The sequence below is a fragment of the Python bivittatus genome, unplaced genomic scaffold, assembly GCF_059951505.1.
Source record: "Python bivittatus isolate LINGU-HERP-01145 unplaced genomic scaffold, Pbiv_v1 ctg000110_np1212, whole genome shotgun sequence".
Lineage (NCBI taxonomy): Eukaryota > Metazoa > Chordata > Lepidosauria > Squamata > Pythonidae > Python > Python bivittatus.
Window position 1 is genome coordinate 384,703 of NW_028277045.1, and position 18,467 is coordinate 403,169.

General features: G+C 42.8%; 1 protein-coding gene and 1 long non-coding RNA gene across 4 annotated transcripts in view; one reads left to right on the forward strand and one right to left on the reverse strand.

Annotated features, from left to right (window-relative positions):
- Positions 1 to 18,467, forward strand: part of KSR2 (kinase suppressor of ras 2) — a 153,698-nt gene that overhangs the window by 125,705 nt on the left and 9,526 nt on the right. For 2 of the 3 annotated variants that reach the window (XM_025170714.2, XM_088136637.1), the window contains 3 exons: positions 8,540 to 8,671; positions 16,541 to 16,670; positions 17,672 to 17,805. In XM_025170714.2, coding sequence (XP_025026482.2) covers positions 8,540 to 8,671; positions 16,541 to 16,670; positions 17,672 to 17,805 — 396 coding nt within the window. Of the gene's footprint in view, positions 1 to 8,539; positions 8,672 to 16,540; positions 16,671 to 17,671; positions 17,810 to 18,467 lie in introns of those variants that run through there. The other variant, XM_007434513.4, reaches the window with a different exon arrangement.
- Positions 4 to 12,567, reverse strand: LOC148216410 (uncharacterized). Its single transcript, XR_015795436.1, has 3 exons — positions 12,111 to 12,567; positions 299 to 382; positions 4 to 123 (listed from the first exon to the last, which is right to left on the reverse strand). It is a non-coding gene; the product is annotated as an uncharacterized LOC148216410 (long non-coding RNA).

Sequence of the window (18,467 nt, forward strand, 5' to 3'; positions counted from 1 at the left end):
GAGATCGTCACCTTGCTCAGCACCCAACTCTGCACTCCTTTTTTTTTCACCTCTTCATTGGATGTCCTTTTTCCAAGTACAGAATTAGACAATATGAAGTCTTACCGAGGACACTTTGGTTTCCTGTGGAAAGGGAATTTTCATTCAACTTTAGGGGATTTATAGGGGGGAGCAACATTCTGACACACTTTTGTAGGGTGGGGAGAGACTCTTCAAGTATAAGACTTTTTTTCGTTCATTCACTGAATTTGTTCAGTTTTGTTCTTGATTAAAAAAAGTGCTGACAGCATTTACTTACATGACATAATGCTCCTGAGAAGCTTTATGTGATGAAACTCATAATGAATTTTGCGAAGGCGTTGATCCCCGCTATTCAGCGATTCTATGGATTTTAAAGCAAAGACGGAAAATAAAACCCATTTCATTTTCAATGAACACGCACTTAGACAGACAGACAGATGTCCTTGGAATATTTTATGTACAAGTATTACATATAAAATCAAGCTTGGCATTATAGTTCTTTCCCCTAAAAGGTTCAGCTCTGTTCAAAACAATGCACAAGAATTGCATGAACAGTTTTTAGTTTCCCCCCTCTCTCTTCCTGCATTTTAACTGGTCAGTAGCACTGAAGAATATAATCAAAACTGTAAAGCCAGTGAAGGAAGAAGACGCTTAACCCTTTCCTCTTCTGAAAATGCCCCTACTCCAAGTAGTTCCTCTTGCAGCAGAGGGAGCTAAAAGATTACTGCCTGTTATTAGTATTTTCTAGTGGGGAGAAAAGCGACTCGAGAGAAATATGACTGTGATAGTAGGACTCAAAATGCCCAAACATTCCACTGCTGGCATGTATTATTATTGCAATTTATTATTTATTTCTTAGACTTATATCTCACCTTTTCTCCAAGGCCTCAAGGGGGCATACATAGTACACCTTCCTTCAATCTTGTTTCTAATAACAGCATTCCTGAAATATGGTTACTGGTGCAAAGTCACTCCGTAAGCATCCTTGGCTGAACGTACTGTAGATCTGAACCTGTTCTTTTTTCCCAACCCATCTTATCTTTCCCACAATCCTGTGAGACAGGGTGAAGGATGGGATTGTTTCAAGCAAAGGTGCCATCAGCCCTTCATGGCAGACCAGACCAGGAAACCAAAGTAATGTAGGCCAATGCTACCTTTACTGTAAAGATATAGTAACAGAACCTTGCAAGCCTGAATGAGCTTCCCCTCCCTATCCCTTTATCTTTGTGAGAACTAGGGAGGGTCTTCTCTGAGTTGCTTTCTCAGGTTACTTTCCTGCCCCAGACTCTGGTTTCTTTTATCTGACTGTTGTCTTGGTAGCAGCTCTTTCTCCTGTCCCTCAAGGCCATTCCCTCTTTCCTCTCCAGGCGCCCAAAGAGCATTGGGTCCAAGCAGGAATTCTGAACCCAGATCTCCATGTTTCACTGCTTAATCTGTGTGACAGCCCATTGGAAATTATGCCTTATATTTAGTCAAATCATTTTTGTGCAAAGTGATCCAAAAGGGATCTCTTCTAGCCTGAAAATTTTAGGACATGAACTGAGCCAGCCAGATCAAGGCTCTTTCCATGCAGGATCCACTTTCTCCTAGCCTCCTATGTCCATCCTTTCTCCCTAGAAGCTCTGCTCATTTGTTTCAAGAATGTTTCTAGGCAAATTTCACTGCCTGTGGTCTCTGATTTAGATGTAACGTCGTACTTTCAGGTTCTTTCCCAAATTAAAAAAAAAAGAAAAGAAAGAAAAGGAACAGAATTAAACCCCAGCTATTGTGCAGATCTTCCTTGCAGTTAATTATTGCTTTATTGCAAAGCCGCCTGTGAGATAAATCACGCATTTTAATCTTTCTGTAATTATGGTGTGTCAAAGGCACTGGATTAAAGAAAGAGATAATGGCCTGCTTATTTCTCTCTCTTTCTCTCTGTCCCCCTCCTTCTCTGAGGTGTATCAATTGTCAGGTTGAAGTGGTTAACTGTACAGTGAGTGGGTTTAATATTTCTTATTCCACCCCTCCCCAAATGATGGCCTATTTATACCCTCTCCAGGTTTATCATGTAATTAGTTATTTATTTAAAGTAATTTTATCATGCTGTTTGGTACAAGAAAGGCTTCCTGAAATTAGTACTGAGGAGCCTCTGGCTTTAAATATCTGATCAAAAAGACGTAACTCATATGGAAAGGGGACAGGGAAGGAGGGGGGGAAAACTCGTTTTGACAAAAGTTTCTAAAGTTATGAAAAGTTTTCCCTGGCTGTTCCTGGGATCATGGATAGTGAGTATGTGCGCTAAGTCAGCCCTTGGATACGACTGAGAAAGCTGACTGAGCAGAGCAACCTGTCAAGGCCACATGAATACTTTATCTCAAAAGAGGGCAGAGCTTATGCACCCCTGGTCCACTCCTCTTTAAACATAGCATCCAGGTAGGAGAAGTGCCCCTGCCATCCAGGAGATGGCCAGTTTTTTGTTCTGTCTTTTTACCTGTCCTTTACATGCTCTTCTCTCCCGCTATCTTTTGCAGTAACCTCAAAGCTAGCTCACTGATGCAGAATGAGATGCTAATGACCTGCTCCTTTTCATTTTGCGTGAACAGGAGAAACCTATGCTCTGAGGTTTTGAGTGGTGCTCTAATTCTTTTGCTCAATTGCCCAAGAACTGGCACAGCTCAATTGATCTGATCTGATCTGATCTGATCTGATCTGATCCATTTTATAGGCTGCCTGACTTCCAATGACTCTGGGTGGCTTACAATTTAAAAAGTTTTAAAAAATTACAGAAGACAAAAAAAAAATCATGAACAACTCCCAAAATAGCATATAATAAGGAAGGAAGGAAGGAAGGAAGGAAGGAAGGAAGGAAGGAAGGAAGGAAGGAAGGAAGGAAGGAAGGAAGGAAGGAAGGAAGGAAGGAAACCATCCATCAACCTTCACTCTGCCCAGAGCCGATGCATTTTGCTCTCTTTCCTCTCAAACCTCCCACAAAAAAACAAAACTTTATGATACTTAATGTTTACGGTTTCACAGGAAAATATTCTTGGGACAGGTTTTACAAATAATGTTTTGCCCTGCTTCCACTTTACTTTTGGATCTTTCCATGCCCACTTTTAAATCTGACCCTAGTCCTGCCCACTAAGCCAAACCAAAAGAAAGCTTTGAAACAACCTCGGCTTTCAGGTGGAACATCCCTGAAGATGAACTAGTTTAATCCAAGATGGGTTGGGCTCTAATATAGACAGCACGCATTTCATCAGGGGCAGCTGGAATTGTCTCCTGGTTTTGATTCCTGTTGCTTTCCCTCTTCCTTGCATTTCTCGTGCTGACTCAGAGCAAGTACAGCCTTCTGCTGAGAAAAGACTGAGCACAATCCATTTCCATGTCTATGCAGGGTGGTTCTCCTGTTGAGTAAGGTTCGTCCTCCAACTTCACCTGGTGAATGGGCATCATGACTCAGGGAGGGAGGAATATAGTTTGCACAGAGCAAATCTGCAAACATCTGTCTTCCCCATCCCCTGTCCACCCCACCCCACACTACCCACTTTCTCCTAGGATGAGTCAGGCACGCAGAGGCTACAGAAGATAAGAGCCTCGTGCGATTTGTGGGCTGCGTTGTGATTCTCGGCCTCTGCCAGAATCCCACTGGGGATCCAATCAAATTGCATCTTTCCATTTATTTGTTGTTATACCATGAAGGAAATTGCCAGTTTCCTCTCCCCCAGGAGCCAGAAGCACTAATTAATTGTGGTATGTGGGATCCTTTTTGGGGGTGACTGAAAAGCAAGCTTTGCTTGAGGAGGATGGGGGAAGAATTAGGAAAAAAGGAGCTGTGACTTCCAGGACTGGTATCTTTGGGGCAATTTCTAGGGACTTATAACCCTACTGAAGTCCATTCCTGGTTTTGCCCAGGCCTTGCCACAGCTGCCATTTTAATTTTCCAGAAGGCCCTGCAGCCTGGGGCATTGTGGGATGTTAAAATAGCTGCTAGGCCCAGATCCACAGCACACTAGCATTACTTACTGCTATTGCCAAGGAAACCTGCAATGACCCACCAGCAGAGGAAGGGGCCAAAAGGACTTTTTGCCCAGGACCATCTCAAGCATGCAGTGAAATCTGAGCCCTTCTACCCCAGGGGTTCAACCAACCCCAAGCCATAATTATTTAGTTTACATTTATCCTGCTGTTCTTCCAAGGATTCAGAACAGCTGTCTAATTCCATCTCTCTCTTTAGCCTTGCGAAGTAGGTTAGTTTGGGGGCCCAGAAACCAAGGAGTTGCAGAAATGAAGGTAGTTTCCTAATCAAGACTTTCAATTGGGCTATTGAAGCACAGCAGGTGGTATGAAATGCATCTGGCCACAAACCTTTAACACAGGATGTGTATATTCATTTTACTTCTTTCTCTCATATTTGATTAACAGTTTCTTGGGGACTTGCATATGCTTGCACATTCGGTACTTTCATTTCTGCCTTTTCTGCTCGTTCCTTGGCTTGGATAACTGACATGAATATTTCTAATTTTGCAAAGCGTTTCCTTGCATATGTTTATAAACCTTTTCTGAAAACGTTGTGGGCATTTTTGGGTACTTGGGGAGTTCAAAAAGGACCCATTCACCATTTTTCTCCTTGCAACCAGCACAGGAGAGAGTGTTTAGGACAAGATGCAGGAAGTGACCGATCCAAGGAAAGTCTGAGGATCAGCAATGACATCTGTTCTTATTGTGGTGGATCCTGGTCAACCCTGATCCACATACAAGACGTCCCAGGATCCACCCAATTCAAATCTAAATCAGTGGGAGAGTGCTGTGGTCTAATTTTTGGATCTTTTCCAGTCCCTGCTTTTTCTTTAGCTTGAAAGTCCCTCTCCAGATATTCTAGAAGTGTGATCTTCAAAGACATGCATGTGCTGGTTCTAGGCTTCTTAGCTTCCATTGTGAATAAGTGGTAGCATATGAACACTGAGGTGCCAATACTGTGCAAGGTAGAGAGGTTCATGCACTTCTATCCGGTGCTGAATCAACCTGACTTGAGAGATGAATAAAACAGTCAGAATTGCGATGTCTGAAACTGGATGGAAGCCCCCTCCACGAATGGGACACAGAGCCCTTGCCCATCTTGTTTACCCTCCCTCATGCCAGCATTCACTGTATCTGCACATGTGCTGCATGGCACATCACAATATTAAGCGTTGATCACTATATGAGATGAAAGTCAGTATGCATTTTTGACGTGCAGTCTATGGCAGGACTATAGTATAAAATGTGTGGAAATGGGCAGGCAGGGAAGAGGATAAAGGAGAGGAGAGGAGAGGAGAGGGGAGGGGAGGGAGGGGAAGGGAAGGGAAGGGAAGGGAAGGGAAGGGAAGGGAAGGAAAGGAAGGAAAGGAAAGGAAAGGAAAGGAAAGGAAAGGAAAGGAAAGGAAAGGAAAGGAAAGGAAAGGAAAGGAAAGGAAAGGAAAGGAAAGGAAAGGAAGTAAATGGATGGGGAAGGGAAGGGAAGGGAAGGGAAGGGAAGGGAAGGGAAGGAAAGGAAAGGAAAGGAAAGGAAAGGAAAGGAAAGGAAAGGAAAGGAAAGGAAAGGAAAGGAAAGGAAAGGAAAGGAAAGGAAAGGAAAGGAAAGGAAAGGAAAGGAAAGGAAGTAAATGGATGGGGAAGGGAAGGGAAGGGAAGGGAAGGGAAGGGAAGGGAAGGGAAGGAAAGGAAAGGAAAGGAAAGGAAAGGAAAGGAAAGGAAAGGAAAGGAAAGGAAAGGAAAGGAAAGGAAAGGAAAGGAAAGGAAAGGAAAGGAAGTAAATGGATGGGGAAGGGAAGGGAAGAGAAGAGAAGAGAAGAGAAGAGAAGGGAAGGGAAGGGAAGGGAAGGAAAGGAAAGGAAAGGAAAGGAAAGGAAAGGAAAGGAAAGGAAAGGAAAGGAAAGGAAAGGAAAGGAAAGGAAAGGAAAGGAAGTAAATGGATGGGGAAGGGAAGGGAAGGGAAGGGAAGGGAAGGGAAGGGAAGGGAAGGAAGGGAAGGAAAGGAAAGGAAAGGAAAGGAAAGGAAAGGAAAGGAAAGGAAAGGAAAGGAAAGGAAAGGAAAGGAAAGGAAAGGAAAGGAAGTAAATGGATGGGGAAGGGAAGGGAAGGGAAGGGAAGGGAAGGGAAGGGAAGGAAAGGAAAGGAAAGGAAAGGAAAGGAAAGGAAAGGAAAGGAAAGGAAAGGAAAGGAAAGGAAAGGAAAGGAAAGGAAAGGAAAGGAAGTAAATGGATGGGGAAGGGAAGGGAAGGGAAGGGAAGGGAAGGGAAGGGAAGGGAAGGGAAGGAAAGGAAAGGAAAGGAAAGGAAAGGAAAGGAAAGGAAAGGAAAGGAAAGGAAAGGAAAGGAAAGGAAAGGAAAGGAAAGGAAAGGAAAGGAAAGGAAAGGAAAGGAAAGGAACACAAAGCCTATAAAATCAAATGAAGTCTAGTGCTGTGGAAGGCTAATGATCTCTGGCATAGAAGCTTTTAGTGGTGTGCCTGCCTGCAAATGTGAGGAGCACGGCTTGCCTTCTGTCTCCTTCCTCCCATCCTAAGCAGGCGAGACTCAGGGACAGTAAACCTGATGACAAGTAAGACAGCATAACCTTGGGCTTTTTTAACTGACCTTGGCGATTCATTTAACAGCCACTTGCAATTAAAAGCCTCATTTGCTGCCACAGCACTGGGAGCTCCTGATGGGAGACTGACATGTGCGCCTGTTGAAGGATGCTGACACTTGATCTTCAAGGTGGAGCCCAGAAGGGTGTCATTCAAGTAGTGTCTAAGGCAAAGCCACCAATATGCATGGCAAAGGCACCAGAAGCCAGGGCCTGAACTATGTTCTCACAGGGCTGGCCTCCATATTTGAACCTGACATGTCCATTTGGTGAGGATCTGAGCTCCACTCATGTCAAGGACAGTGGCGAGGACTTGCAGTGACATTTTCCCAGCCACTGACAGTAATGTGACAAGTTTTCGTGTGTGCTGCTGAATAAAACTGTAATGAAGAGTTTTGTTGTTGTCTGGTAGTTTTTTTGCTTTGATTTGGCTCTCATTTCAGCAGTTTGAACTCCTGAGGCCACCTCCTGTTTGACAGGAGCTCAAGTAGAAGCAGCTCCACTTAAGGCATTTGTTTTGTGGTGTTGTTGTTGTTGTTGTTTGAGAGACCTGAAGGGACCACCTTTGGCTAACTCCTGTCTCTAAATTGTAAAGTTGACTTTCAGTGGATGAGTCACAAGTGAAACAGAAATCTGTAGAAGGAAAGGAGGTGCCTGGTACACAGAAGGTGGCTGCTATCTCAGCCAGTGTGCAAACAAGGAATAATGGTTGTTAGGAACAACAGAGGGAAGTACTTGTATCCAGCTGCCTGTAATCTTCTCAGAAGCTTCTGGTTGAGCTAGAAGCCAATGGATCTTGGCCAAGATGCAGCATGGACTTCAAAAATAGGAAAGTGAGAAAAGGTGGATGAAGCTCTCATGCTGAGTTAAATTGTATATCCATCTTAGTCAGCAATGCCTACTCCAGTAACGGAAGAGGGAAGGAGATCTGAGTAGCTACTAATAGATCATTAGGGGATCTACAGTTGATCAAGGGTGTCCAGTACTTTGTTTGCTTGCTCTATCCCTCTCAAAGAGCCTAGGGAAGTCTGTAAGAAAACAGTGAAAATAACCTTAAAACTGTCGTTATAAGACCAGCAGTCCTTAAAAATAATAAATTCAAAAATTAAAATGGAGCTCATTTGAAAGCAGAAAAGTAATGTAACGTTCCATCAAAAAATAGTCTAACCCTAGAGTAGTTATTATTTTACAAGTACCTGAGTTCACAGGCATGTATCAACTGTCATCTAAAATTCAACACAGTATGGGCCAGTAGCTTTTCCCTCAAGAAAAAGTTCCATAATTGGGGTGTGCCACTAAGAGGACACCAGGTTACCAGGTTACCACACTGTGATCTAAGCTCACCAGAAGGATCATAACAGGGTTTTCCTTAGATGATTGTAATGCACAAGCTGGTATTAGTGAGATGTCCCTTGAAGTACCTGGATCCTAGGCCTTTTAGGGCTTTATAGATTAATGTCAACACCTCAATTTCAACCACTAGGAGTAGGTGCTTAACAAAGTGACGAGTCTGGTCATTTTCAGAGACAGGAGGTCATTGGAAAGGATTGATGTATGTAAGATGGAGCCTGGCTTACCGAAAACCCACTGTGTTATCTTCATGTTGCCAGTTCAGATCTCTCAGGCCAAATAAACTCAAATTACTATTACGAGCTCATTTTTGTTAAATCAGGTAAAAATAGCAGATTCCTGAGCTGATTTACTATGAAGCAAAACAAAACAGGTACCCAGGAGGGGATCCTATTCTTTCTGTTTCCATCTTCTAACTCCAACGGTCATTGAAGAAGAGGGAGAGGGAATGAGAAAGAAGCCAGTCCAGAATGGGGTCTGGGGAATAGTGAGAAAATCAATATGATTTTTTGTTTGTTTCAGACATAACAATGCCAAGGTAAGCATAATTTCAATAATTGGCTATTCTTTTTTCCTCCAGGAGAGAGAATAAACTGCGGATCCAAAACGGCTGGCTGTGCCACTTAGCACCAGAGATCATCCGCCAGCTCTCACCTGAAACAGAAGAAGACAAACTACCTTTCTCCAAGCATTCAGATGTCTTTGCTTTTGGGTAAATATCATAGCTGGGTGGGGGATTGGTATTAGCTGAAAGTCATCTTGGAAGAAGCTTATCTTACCCAGTAAGTTTTCATCTCATTTGTGAGGTTGGGTGGTGGATTATGAACATACACTTTGCCCTTTGATGCAAGCTTCTTCCTTAATCAACATATTTTCAGATATGTGCCTGCAAAACAACTGTGGTTAAGAAGTAATGCTAGGCATAATGATATGTCTAGCATTACTTCTTAATCAAATGCTATTCAACTTGTAATGAAGAGAAGATGCCAAGCTGGGCAAAGTCAAATTCCAAAATAAGCAATAATGAGTTTTGATAAGATTAATAATTGATTGGAATAAAGTTGTAGTGCTGGCACAGAAGCTGAACAGAGGGATGTGAACTCCATGGCCCTCAAAATCCCACACTGAGAAAAATACTGCTAGTCCTGCAGCTTTGCTTGGGGCAAGCAGCTATGTTGTCCAAATATGGTGTGGGATAATAGACACATTGCCCAGAGAAAAGACATAAGATTGTGAATAGTTGAGAGGTCAGATACCAGAAGAGATTAACGCAATATAAAGGGCCAAGACAGAAGGTTTCATTATGGAAAATGGGTTGGGGTGAATGAATTGGGGTGAACAGGTGAATTGGGGTGAATCGGTCTGATTATCAGACCAATTTAGCAGATCTTGATGCTGGTCCATGGGGCTGTAAGAACATCTGGCCTCCCAGGTGTGAGATCAGCTAACAGGTATTCAGTCTGATGTGCAGATTGTGTCGAGTCCTTCCCCACAGCCCTACATGCAGTCCCCACAGTTCTTCCACACATTGTTGCCAGACTGTGCTCTTGAATGTCAAATTTATTAAGTCCATTGGAAGTAATTGTACAAACTGGATTTGATTGATTTGATTTGATCTGAATTCAAATTAAATTTAAGGAAAGCGAATATCTCCTTTGAGTCAAGCTTGAATCCTGGTGATTCTATAGATGCATCAGTGTGGTTTTCTTGGCTACTATTTAAAGTGCTTTGCCCTGTTTCTCCACTTCTCAGTATAACATGCCCCCCTGCAATTAAACTGTACCTAGTTATGCCCCCCCTCCTGCCACTACTTTATCTGGAGCCTTCTTTTCAAACTGCAACCCTAACATGTCACTCAAACAGCATAGAGGGGCCTCCACCCCAAAAAGAATGGGGCATCTCTTGTCAAAGGAGAATTCTTGTCTTCAGCTTGGCCAGACTTGCTGTTTAAAAGCCAAGTGCCAGAATGGCATAGAGGTTGTGATATCATGCCCTGATCCCTACATACAATATTCTACTAGTCTTCCCCAATGTAATGCAAGGAGGAGTCTGTTAGCACCTTTTCCAGTTAACAGCTTTTACTACATAAAAGGCATCATCTTTTGTGATGAAGTTACAGCTCACTTAATCAGAACCCATGGAGTGGCCAGGCTGTTGTAGGATTTTGGTGTGACATGGGGAAGGGAAAGGAAGGAGAAGACAGGGTTACATGTCAGAGGCAGGTTACATGTGAGAGAGATTCTAAGTATCATATCAATTAACAGTTGTAATATATGAAAAACCCATGGATAGCCTGACACTATCAGGCCCAGCCCAAGAACAACAGGGAAACGATCCAACTAAGTTCAGTTATTTTACTGCTTACACCATATAGACAAAATCCTGCCAGACTAAATCTGTACTATGCTAACCTAATAGATATATCCTGGGAGATTCTAGGGAGCAGCTATCTTAAGTCTCTTCCTCCCACGCTCCTGCTCTGGACTGTGTTGCCTCTTGTCCTGCCCTCCTTCCTAGGAACCTAGATCTCTTCTGCATTCCATCACAGAAACCTTTCGATGTATCCAAGTCCAGCAATCTCTTACTCAGTTCTGCTGGTTGAGTTTCTTTTTTCCAAAATGGTTAATTCCCTAGCCTGTTAGCCAACAGAATATAGATCATTTGTATTGGAAGCTGGATCTGCAGACCTGTCCAATGGATGGTCATTCAATACTACCCATCCCTAAAACTGCTGCCTGCAAAGAGTTGTAGGAGCCACTCTTCCAGCCACAGAGACCCCACAGCAGGGCCTTCTCAGTTGTGGCACCCTCTTTTGGAGCAGCTGGCCCTCATGGAGAAGAACTGCCTCCTCCCTAATCAGTTTCAATAAAGAAGTAAAAGCTTGGCTCTGGGAGAGAGCCTGTTTGGTGTCTACCCTTGTTGGTCAGTACTAGATAAGGTCTATTATTTATTTTGGTGGTATTGTTTTTAATCCTCTGGGTTTTTTCGGCATACGCTGCTCTGAGCTGCTGGAAGGAGAGTGGCATAGAAATGTTGGTAATCAAATCAATCAATGTTTGGAATTCTATGCAGAAGGAGAATTCTGCTGGGGAAAACCTCTTAACAGAAAAACGGTTAGGAGCAAGGATGGAAAACTAAATGTCAATCAGTGAAGGTTTTATTTCCTAGGACGTTCTAGTTTCATTTTGTTTGGAAGTTTGTTCCTTGCTGTTGTTTTGCTTGTCCATTAATTACTAGGCCTTGTAGCAAAGGGGGGGAGGATCCATTTTTATTGCTATTTTCAGTGGTCCCCCTGTCCTGTGATGATATCATTGCTCTGGCCCAATAGGGGTGCTGGTTTTTATCTGACGGATTAATTTTCTTCTAAGCCACTCAGATGGGCACCTTCAACAACATAGAACTAAAGTGATTAGTTTATACTGAGTTCTTATCTGGTAATGTGTTTTTGGAGGGTGGGGGGAAAACAGCAATTAAATCCATGCAAGCACTGGTATAACTTTAAAAAGTAATTATTGGGGGAAGAGCATTCTTATCAGACAAAGCCCCAGGCCAACTTTTTTTAATTTGAAAGTTTGTATTGGAAAAAATATAAGCTTGCTTCTATCTTTTTCTTTTTCTTTTTCTTTTTCTTTTTCTTTTTCTTTTTCTTTCACTTTCTCTTTCTCTTTCTCTTTCTCTTTCTCTTTCTCTTTCTCTTTTCTTCTTCTTCTTTTTCTTCTTCTTTTTCTTTTCTTCTTTTTCTTCTTTTCTTTTTCTTTTTCTTTTCTTCTTTTTCTTCTTTTTCTTTTTCTTTTTCTTCTTTTCTTTTCTTCTTTTTCTTCTTTTTCTTCTTTTTCTTCTTTTTCTTCTTCTTTTTCTTTTTCTTTTTCTTCTTTTCTTTTCTTCTTTTTCTTCTTTTTCTTCTTTTTCTTCTTTTTCTTCTTCTTTTTCTTTTTCTTTTTTTTTCTGTTGATGGGCTGAATTTTAGAACTATTATTTGGACTGTATATTGGGCCTCACAACTTTGCTGATATTTCTAATGTTTTACCAGTTCAATCACAATGCCAGATAAAATATAGCAGTTAGCAAAGAATAAACACTAGTTTCCCTAGCCAGAACACACAAACCAACAAACACTAGACAATGAGTAGGAAGACAATTGGCATTCATACCTTTTGTAGTGTCCAACTCCAGTCAGATGTTAAGCCTGCCATCTAAGATAATCAAGGAGAAAATAATTGCCTGTTGCATATGGCTGTTCTTTATCAAGGGATCTCACCTTGGGGTACCGTCAGCAAAAACAGTGTGTTCAAACGTTCACACTGTGAATGAACTCCCAATGGAAGGAGCTCACAGTTACAAATACTGTAGCCCATGCCAAGTCAAAAAGGGCTTCAGTCTGAACTTCTCCCTTGGCCAAACCTCCCCTGCTATCTTTTCTAAGCAAAACCCATTTTTGAAAAGGGGAAAAAAAAATAGCAACAGGTTTGGGTCCCTGAAACAGCCTTGCTTTCTTTCCATGACTGGAAATGAGGTTACGGTACTCAGTTTGAGGTGAAGGATCCTTTTCTGCTCAGGAGCCCTGGGAATTGTTATTTCCTCTGCTTCTAAATTCAGTCCGAAGTTGCAGAAAACCCCAATCCCGGGAGGAGGAAATGGCAACCATGTCACTTCCTCTGCCTCCTAAACAGAATCCAGAGGCAGCAAAATGTCAAAGGACGTGTTTCCCAACAGGAAGTAACAGGGAGAATAAGGTGCAGAGTTTCCTCTTTTACATGCAACCAGGCAGAGAAAAAAGGGATGTATTCTGGCAGGAAGCGATGCTCCTGAGCCTGTCTGGAGGGTCATTTCCAGTTAAAGCAAGATACACTGAGTCTTCTCCTGTGCCCCTTGAATTTTCCCTTCCCCAGTTTTCCCTTCTTAAAGTGTAGGAATCAGTGGGGCTCTTCAGCATGGATGCTAGAGAGGAACAAGTGTGCTTCCCCTCTTTTTCTTTTGACATCTCTGGCAGATGCAGTCCTAGGGATCTGAATAATCCAGAAAGAAAGTAAACATCAGACTTCTAAGAGGAGAAACTGGCCCATTAAATTAGAGTCCACCGAACAAATCCTATAGCTGATCTTTGGAAGAGGAAAGAGTCCCCCCTTGCAATTTCTAAACAAACATATATGTATTTTTGCCTAAATCTGCACACCTTGTGGTTCCCCCTTTATCCCACGATGGGGTATATTTGACTACCTAAGGATTGGCAATTGGAGAGCTCTGTTGCCTAAATAGATGGCATATGTCATTCCTTCTAAACATGGCAGGTCCGTTCTAAAGCTCTTTGCGCATTCATCGTATTCCATCAAGTGTAAATAATCAGATCTGCCTTGCACAGCAGAGGTCCGCAAAATGGGTCTGGACCATTCAGTTCCAGGAAATGTATCACATGTGGGTATCAATTTTCTTAGCAAGAGAAAAACAGCAGAGCTCGTGACCTTTGTTAACAGAAATGCTTATTAGGAAGAAGTCTCTCAGACGATATAAGTGTTCTTATTTCAGAGTTATCTTCAAGGGAGAAAAATCTTCCTAGATCTGGAGATAGGAATTATATATCGAGGCGAAGGGACTAATTGGAGCTGGCTGCTACTGCTGGAATGCTGAGATAGCTGAAAAGGCAGAAAATACACACAGAGATTTACTCTCCTGAAGCACAGCTCAAAAGGTTCAGGGGAAAATGCCTCTGTTTTCTGCTCAAAAGAGGACAGAGGGAGTGCTAAGCTGGGAAGATGTCTTCCATCAGCCTGGTTGAGACGAAGACCCCTTTGGCTCCTCCTCTTTCAGTGACAGGGGCCAGTGAGATAGCAAGGGCCCATTCATGGATCTAACTGGGAGTTGTGGTTTGGTTCCATCTCTTTCCAGTCTTTCTTCACCAATGGAAAGGAAGCCATAAGGGCATGTCCATCAGCCTAGTTGGAGCCAGTGGCTGTTTGGCTCCTTCTTTGCCCAAATGTTCTTCGGCAAAGACCACTCCACTCATTAAATATGTAACAAGCTATGTTTATCAATATCAATAAATATGTTGATATTTATTTTTATTTATTTATTTATTTATCCAATTTATATGGCCGCCCATCTCAATGAGTGGGCTTATCTCCATGGGCTTATCTTTCCCTTCTCTTACCATCCCTTTCTTTGCATCTTGTTTTCATATCACCTTTCTTAGAAGCACTTGCTGTAAAATGCAAAGATGTCTGTAACGCCAAAAGGCAGCGTACCAACATCAAAAGTGAATCTTGTAAACAAACGAGCAAAAAAGGGCCAACTCTACCTTTGATTTCCATGTGACACAAATTGCTCTCTGTTAGAGATGGCCTTTGGTGACAGTGTTCACTCACTTAATGGACAGAGTCGTTGTGAGGATTACAAGAAATAATGTATGTGTTAGCCTTTAAATACATACATACATAATTTCTGTTAGGGAAAACTTCCCAATTCCCAAATATGTTGGACTCTGACTCCCATAAATGTTGGCTAACATGGCCACTGACCCAGTGACTGTGAATTCTGGGAGTTGGATTCCCAGCAGGTTTAAAGGGTGTCAGGTTGGAGAGGGGCACAAGAGTAATACATTAATTAAGGCCAATTGAAGAAAAAGGCAAATAAATAACAGAAAGTAGTGAATATAAGTTAATATAATATAACTTCTCCAAAACTCATTATAGAGGCTGAATGTGTAACCGTGCATACAAAAAACATATTGGAGGTGTCATCATGGAGGGGAGAGAATATTAATTTCACTGGCAGTGGTGAAAAAAAAAAGCTAGTCTGCAGTTATGGAAAGCAATATACAGCTGCAGAAGCAGCTGTTTAATTAAGGCATTTTTATTGTATTCTTTCATTCCCCCCCGCCCCCGAAAAAATTGCAGAGGATTCACATCATTCCTGCACAGAATGGATAGGAATTTTTCAACATGTGAAGTGATCTTCAGTTGCTGCTTAGGCTGATCTGCATGATCTCCAGCAATCTCCCTTGCAACACTGGAGTCTGTTGAAGTTCGGTGGCTAAAACAAATTTACATACATACATACATACATACGCACACACACGATGCAATTCTAAGCAAGCTTTCCCAGAAGCAGGTCCCACTGAATTCAAACTTAGATGAGATGTGAATTGCCATTCTCTTTTCCTAGGGAATTCTGACGAATGAAAGGCATATGCATTAGGGATGTCCTTTAGAAGCTTATTAGCACCTTTCATCATCATTTTAGAAAAAGCTATGGCAGTTAAAAATTATATTAATGTCTCATAGTGCAAATATGGCCCAAAATTATGTTGGGTTCCTAAACATTACTTGCTCCTGATGGCTTTTAGAACAGGATGCCTCTCACCAACTTTTTACTCTATAGGAAGTTTGCACAGGACTTGGTGAATTTTTCTCTTGGACAAAGCAAAATAAACCAACTTTTTAATATGAAAATATTTTGAGAATGATTTCTTAAAACACGGTGAATAATATGCAACAGTTTTCAAACCACCATAGCTGGGTTCACACAGCACAGTAAGGGAAAAACCATACAAAAGACACGTTCTGTTCACCTGTTGTGATAAGCCATGGTTTGTTTGACCATGCTCAAAACAAACCTCATTAAGTTGTGAATAAATCACAGTTTATGAGCCACAAAAGCTGAATTCACACAATATGCTTGGCACAAGATTGATTGATTGATTGATTGATTGATTGATTAAATTTCTCCCCCGCCTATCTCCCCGCAATGGGGGAACTCTGGGCAAAATGTAAAAATCGCCAGTGTGACATTTTATGTTTAGTCAAACTTAAGAGATTTTTATAGCCCCTTTAATGTGTTTATTGTTGTGTGTTTATATACTGTCAGATTTAATTGATGCCTTATTGTGTTACTTGATTGGAATTTCCATTGTTGTTGACTACAAGTTGTCTCCAGTTTAAGGATGAGCACTGTTCCCAAGGTCTGTCCTTAAGTTGAATTTGTATGTAAGCCAAAACAGTATTATTGTATAATATTGTATAATTAGTATCGTGTAATGAACTCGAACCACTATGTATTTAACTCAAATCATTGTGTATTTAACTCGAATTTTGCTACAATAGGCTCCATTCTTAACTATGGGTTGTCTGTAACCTGGGCATTCTTAACCTGGGGACTCCCTGTAAATGACTGAGCATTTCTAGAGGACTAGAATAATGCCACCAACACTAGAAGATCTGAAGGACGTGCTTTGAGGTCAGATCAACCTGGAGAAAATCTATCTGTGTGGTTGCTGAGAGTCAACACCGACTCAAGGGCCCATCATTGTCCTTAATAAATGCAAGCCCATTTGGCATTTTAAGAGGCTGTTGCAGACACTCTCGCAAAATGGTTGTCACAGTGGGCACGGCCAATCACAGCATTTGCATTTCTCCAGAAGGCAGACCAGGGAGCAGCCTCCTCCTCGCCCCCTTGCCCCTGCCAGGATGTCCTCTGCAATCTTCTAACCGTCTTGGCTTCGAGGCAAGCGGGTGCCCTCCCAGAGCCCCAAGAAGCAGGAGCAGGGGTGCCCATGAGGTTAACTTGCTCTCCCACTTTGCCTCCACAGAACCATCTGGTATGAATTGTACGCCCGGGAATGGCCGTTCAAGACCCAACCAGCCGAGGCAATAATTTGGCAAGCAGGCCGAGGGATGAAGCCAAACCTCAGCCAGATCGGCCTGGGGAAGGAGATTTCAGTAGGTGACTTTCGGATGAGGCAGGGGCAGGGAGTGGAGAAGAAAAGCAGACAGACTGGTGGAGCATTTCCCCATTTGCATGTTTCGGTGTCTCAGGAGCACCTCTGTAATGTGGCGTGGATGGAGATGGGGAAAGTTTGGGGTGAGGTTCTTGCTCCGCCGTGAAGTTTACGGGTCTTTCAGGCAGCGCACGGCCTTTCAGGACGGTTGTTTGAGGATCAAGGGAAAGAAAACAGGGGGGTCATCCTGTGGATGGACAGGACAGCCCCATTCCCAGTGGGCATGGTGTTTCAGCCCATACCACAGATAGAAGACCAACCCTTGTTGCAAGCTGCCTCCAATCATCATTTCCACCCAGGCTGGAGTGGAGGCTAGAGAAGAGAGGAATGGAGAAGGAACTCCGTTCTTTTACCCCGAGTGGGATCACAGACCTCCCACCCCCAAAAGAGAAAGAGGCATAATCATTTCTGGGAAGGAAGGCTGGTGACTTTTAGCACCAAGTTTGCTTATCTAAAGCCTTTTTCTCCAGCTGTCCAGTCCCAAATGCATCCAGATCGGCTCAGATCCATAAAACAAGTCTAATGACAATCTAAAACACCCACCAATGGGAAAAAAGTAAACTCTGGTACTAGTGGTTTAATAGTAGATTCATGATGATTGGCTGAGGCCAGGAAAAATTCAGGACAAAATAGAAAGCTGATAGAATTGGCCTTTCAGCAGAGACAATGAACTGACCCTGATTCTTCACTCCTCCTCCTGCAGTTCTTATGGAACAAGCCTGAGGACCTCTAGGGCTGATGAGAAGTTGGAGAGGGGGAGGTTCCTTGGTTTTCTGCAGCAGCAGTAACAGCATACGCCAAGTCTGAAAATTTGCAGATGGCACAAGTTGCCATCTCACTGGGAGTCCGGTCAAGATCGGCTGCCCACGTATGCCATCACTTCTGGGCACTCTCTCGTTCTCAGTCTCCTTGCATAGCCCTTTCTTCCGGTTCTCTTTGCAGGACATCCTCCTCTTTTGCTGGGCCTACGAGCAGGAGGAGCGCCCCACCTTCACCAAGCTCATGGAGATGTTGGAGAAACTGCCAAAGCGGAATCGCCGCCTTTCCCACCCGGGCCACTTCTGGAAGTCAGCAGAGTAAGGCAGATGCTCTCCTTTCCGTGCGGGTGTCATTTGCTTTCCTCGGCCCCAACACATGAACAGCTGTATGGTGGAAACAGCAATTTCTTTAGTAATTGCAACCCATCTAAACCTTGGGAGTATAGAACAGGATTTTTCCAGTTGATTATTATCCAAGTCAAATATTAGAGGTCGAAACGTACTCTATGCATGCTTGTTGGTCCTCTTGTCTTATCCATGAATTCTGCAATTGCTGGTTCACCCTGTTCATTTTCACACATTCCAAAAGTGAGCAGGGGATTTGGGACAAGATACCGAGGCAGAGATTTGGCTCAAATTAAACATGGGGTATTGGCACACTGGTGCATGTAGGTCAAGGGCTCAGAATTCCTAGCAGCCAGGCAGTGGTGAAATATCTGGCTTTTGAAAACAAAAACAGAAAACTGCAATGCTCTTTCCTGCTCTGGCTGTTTACAGATCTCCCAAGGGTATAAACCTGAGGCTGTCCCTAACGCACACACACACATGCACACACCCCCTGTTGCTAGGCCAACTGTCTGCTCACAGCTGGAGTGAACGTTGCAAACCATTTCTGTTCTTCACTAGGAAAGAGGAGGGGAAGAGGCACCTGCAGGAAGGAATTATCTCTGTTTTTTAATAATAATAATAATAAACAATAC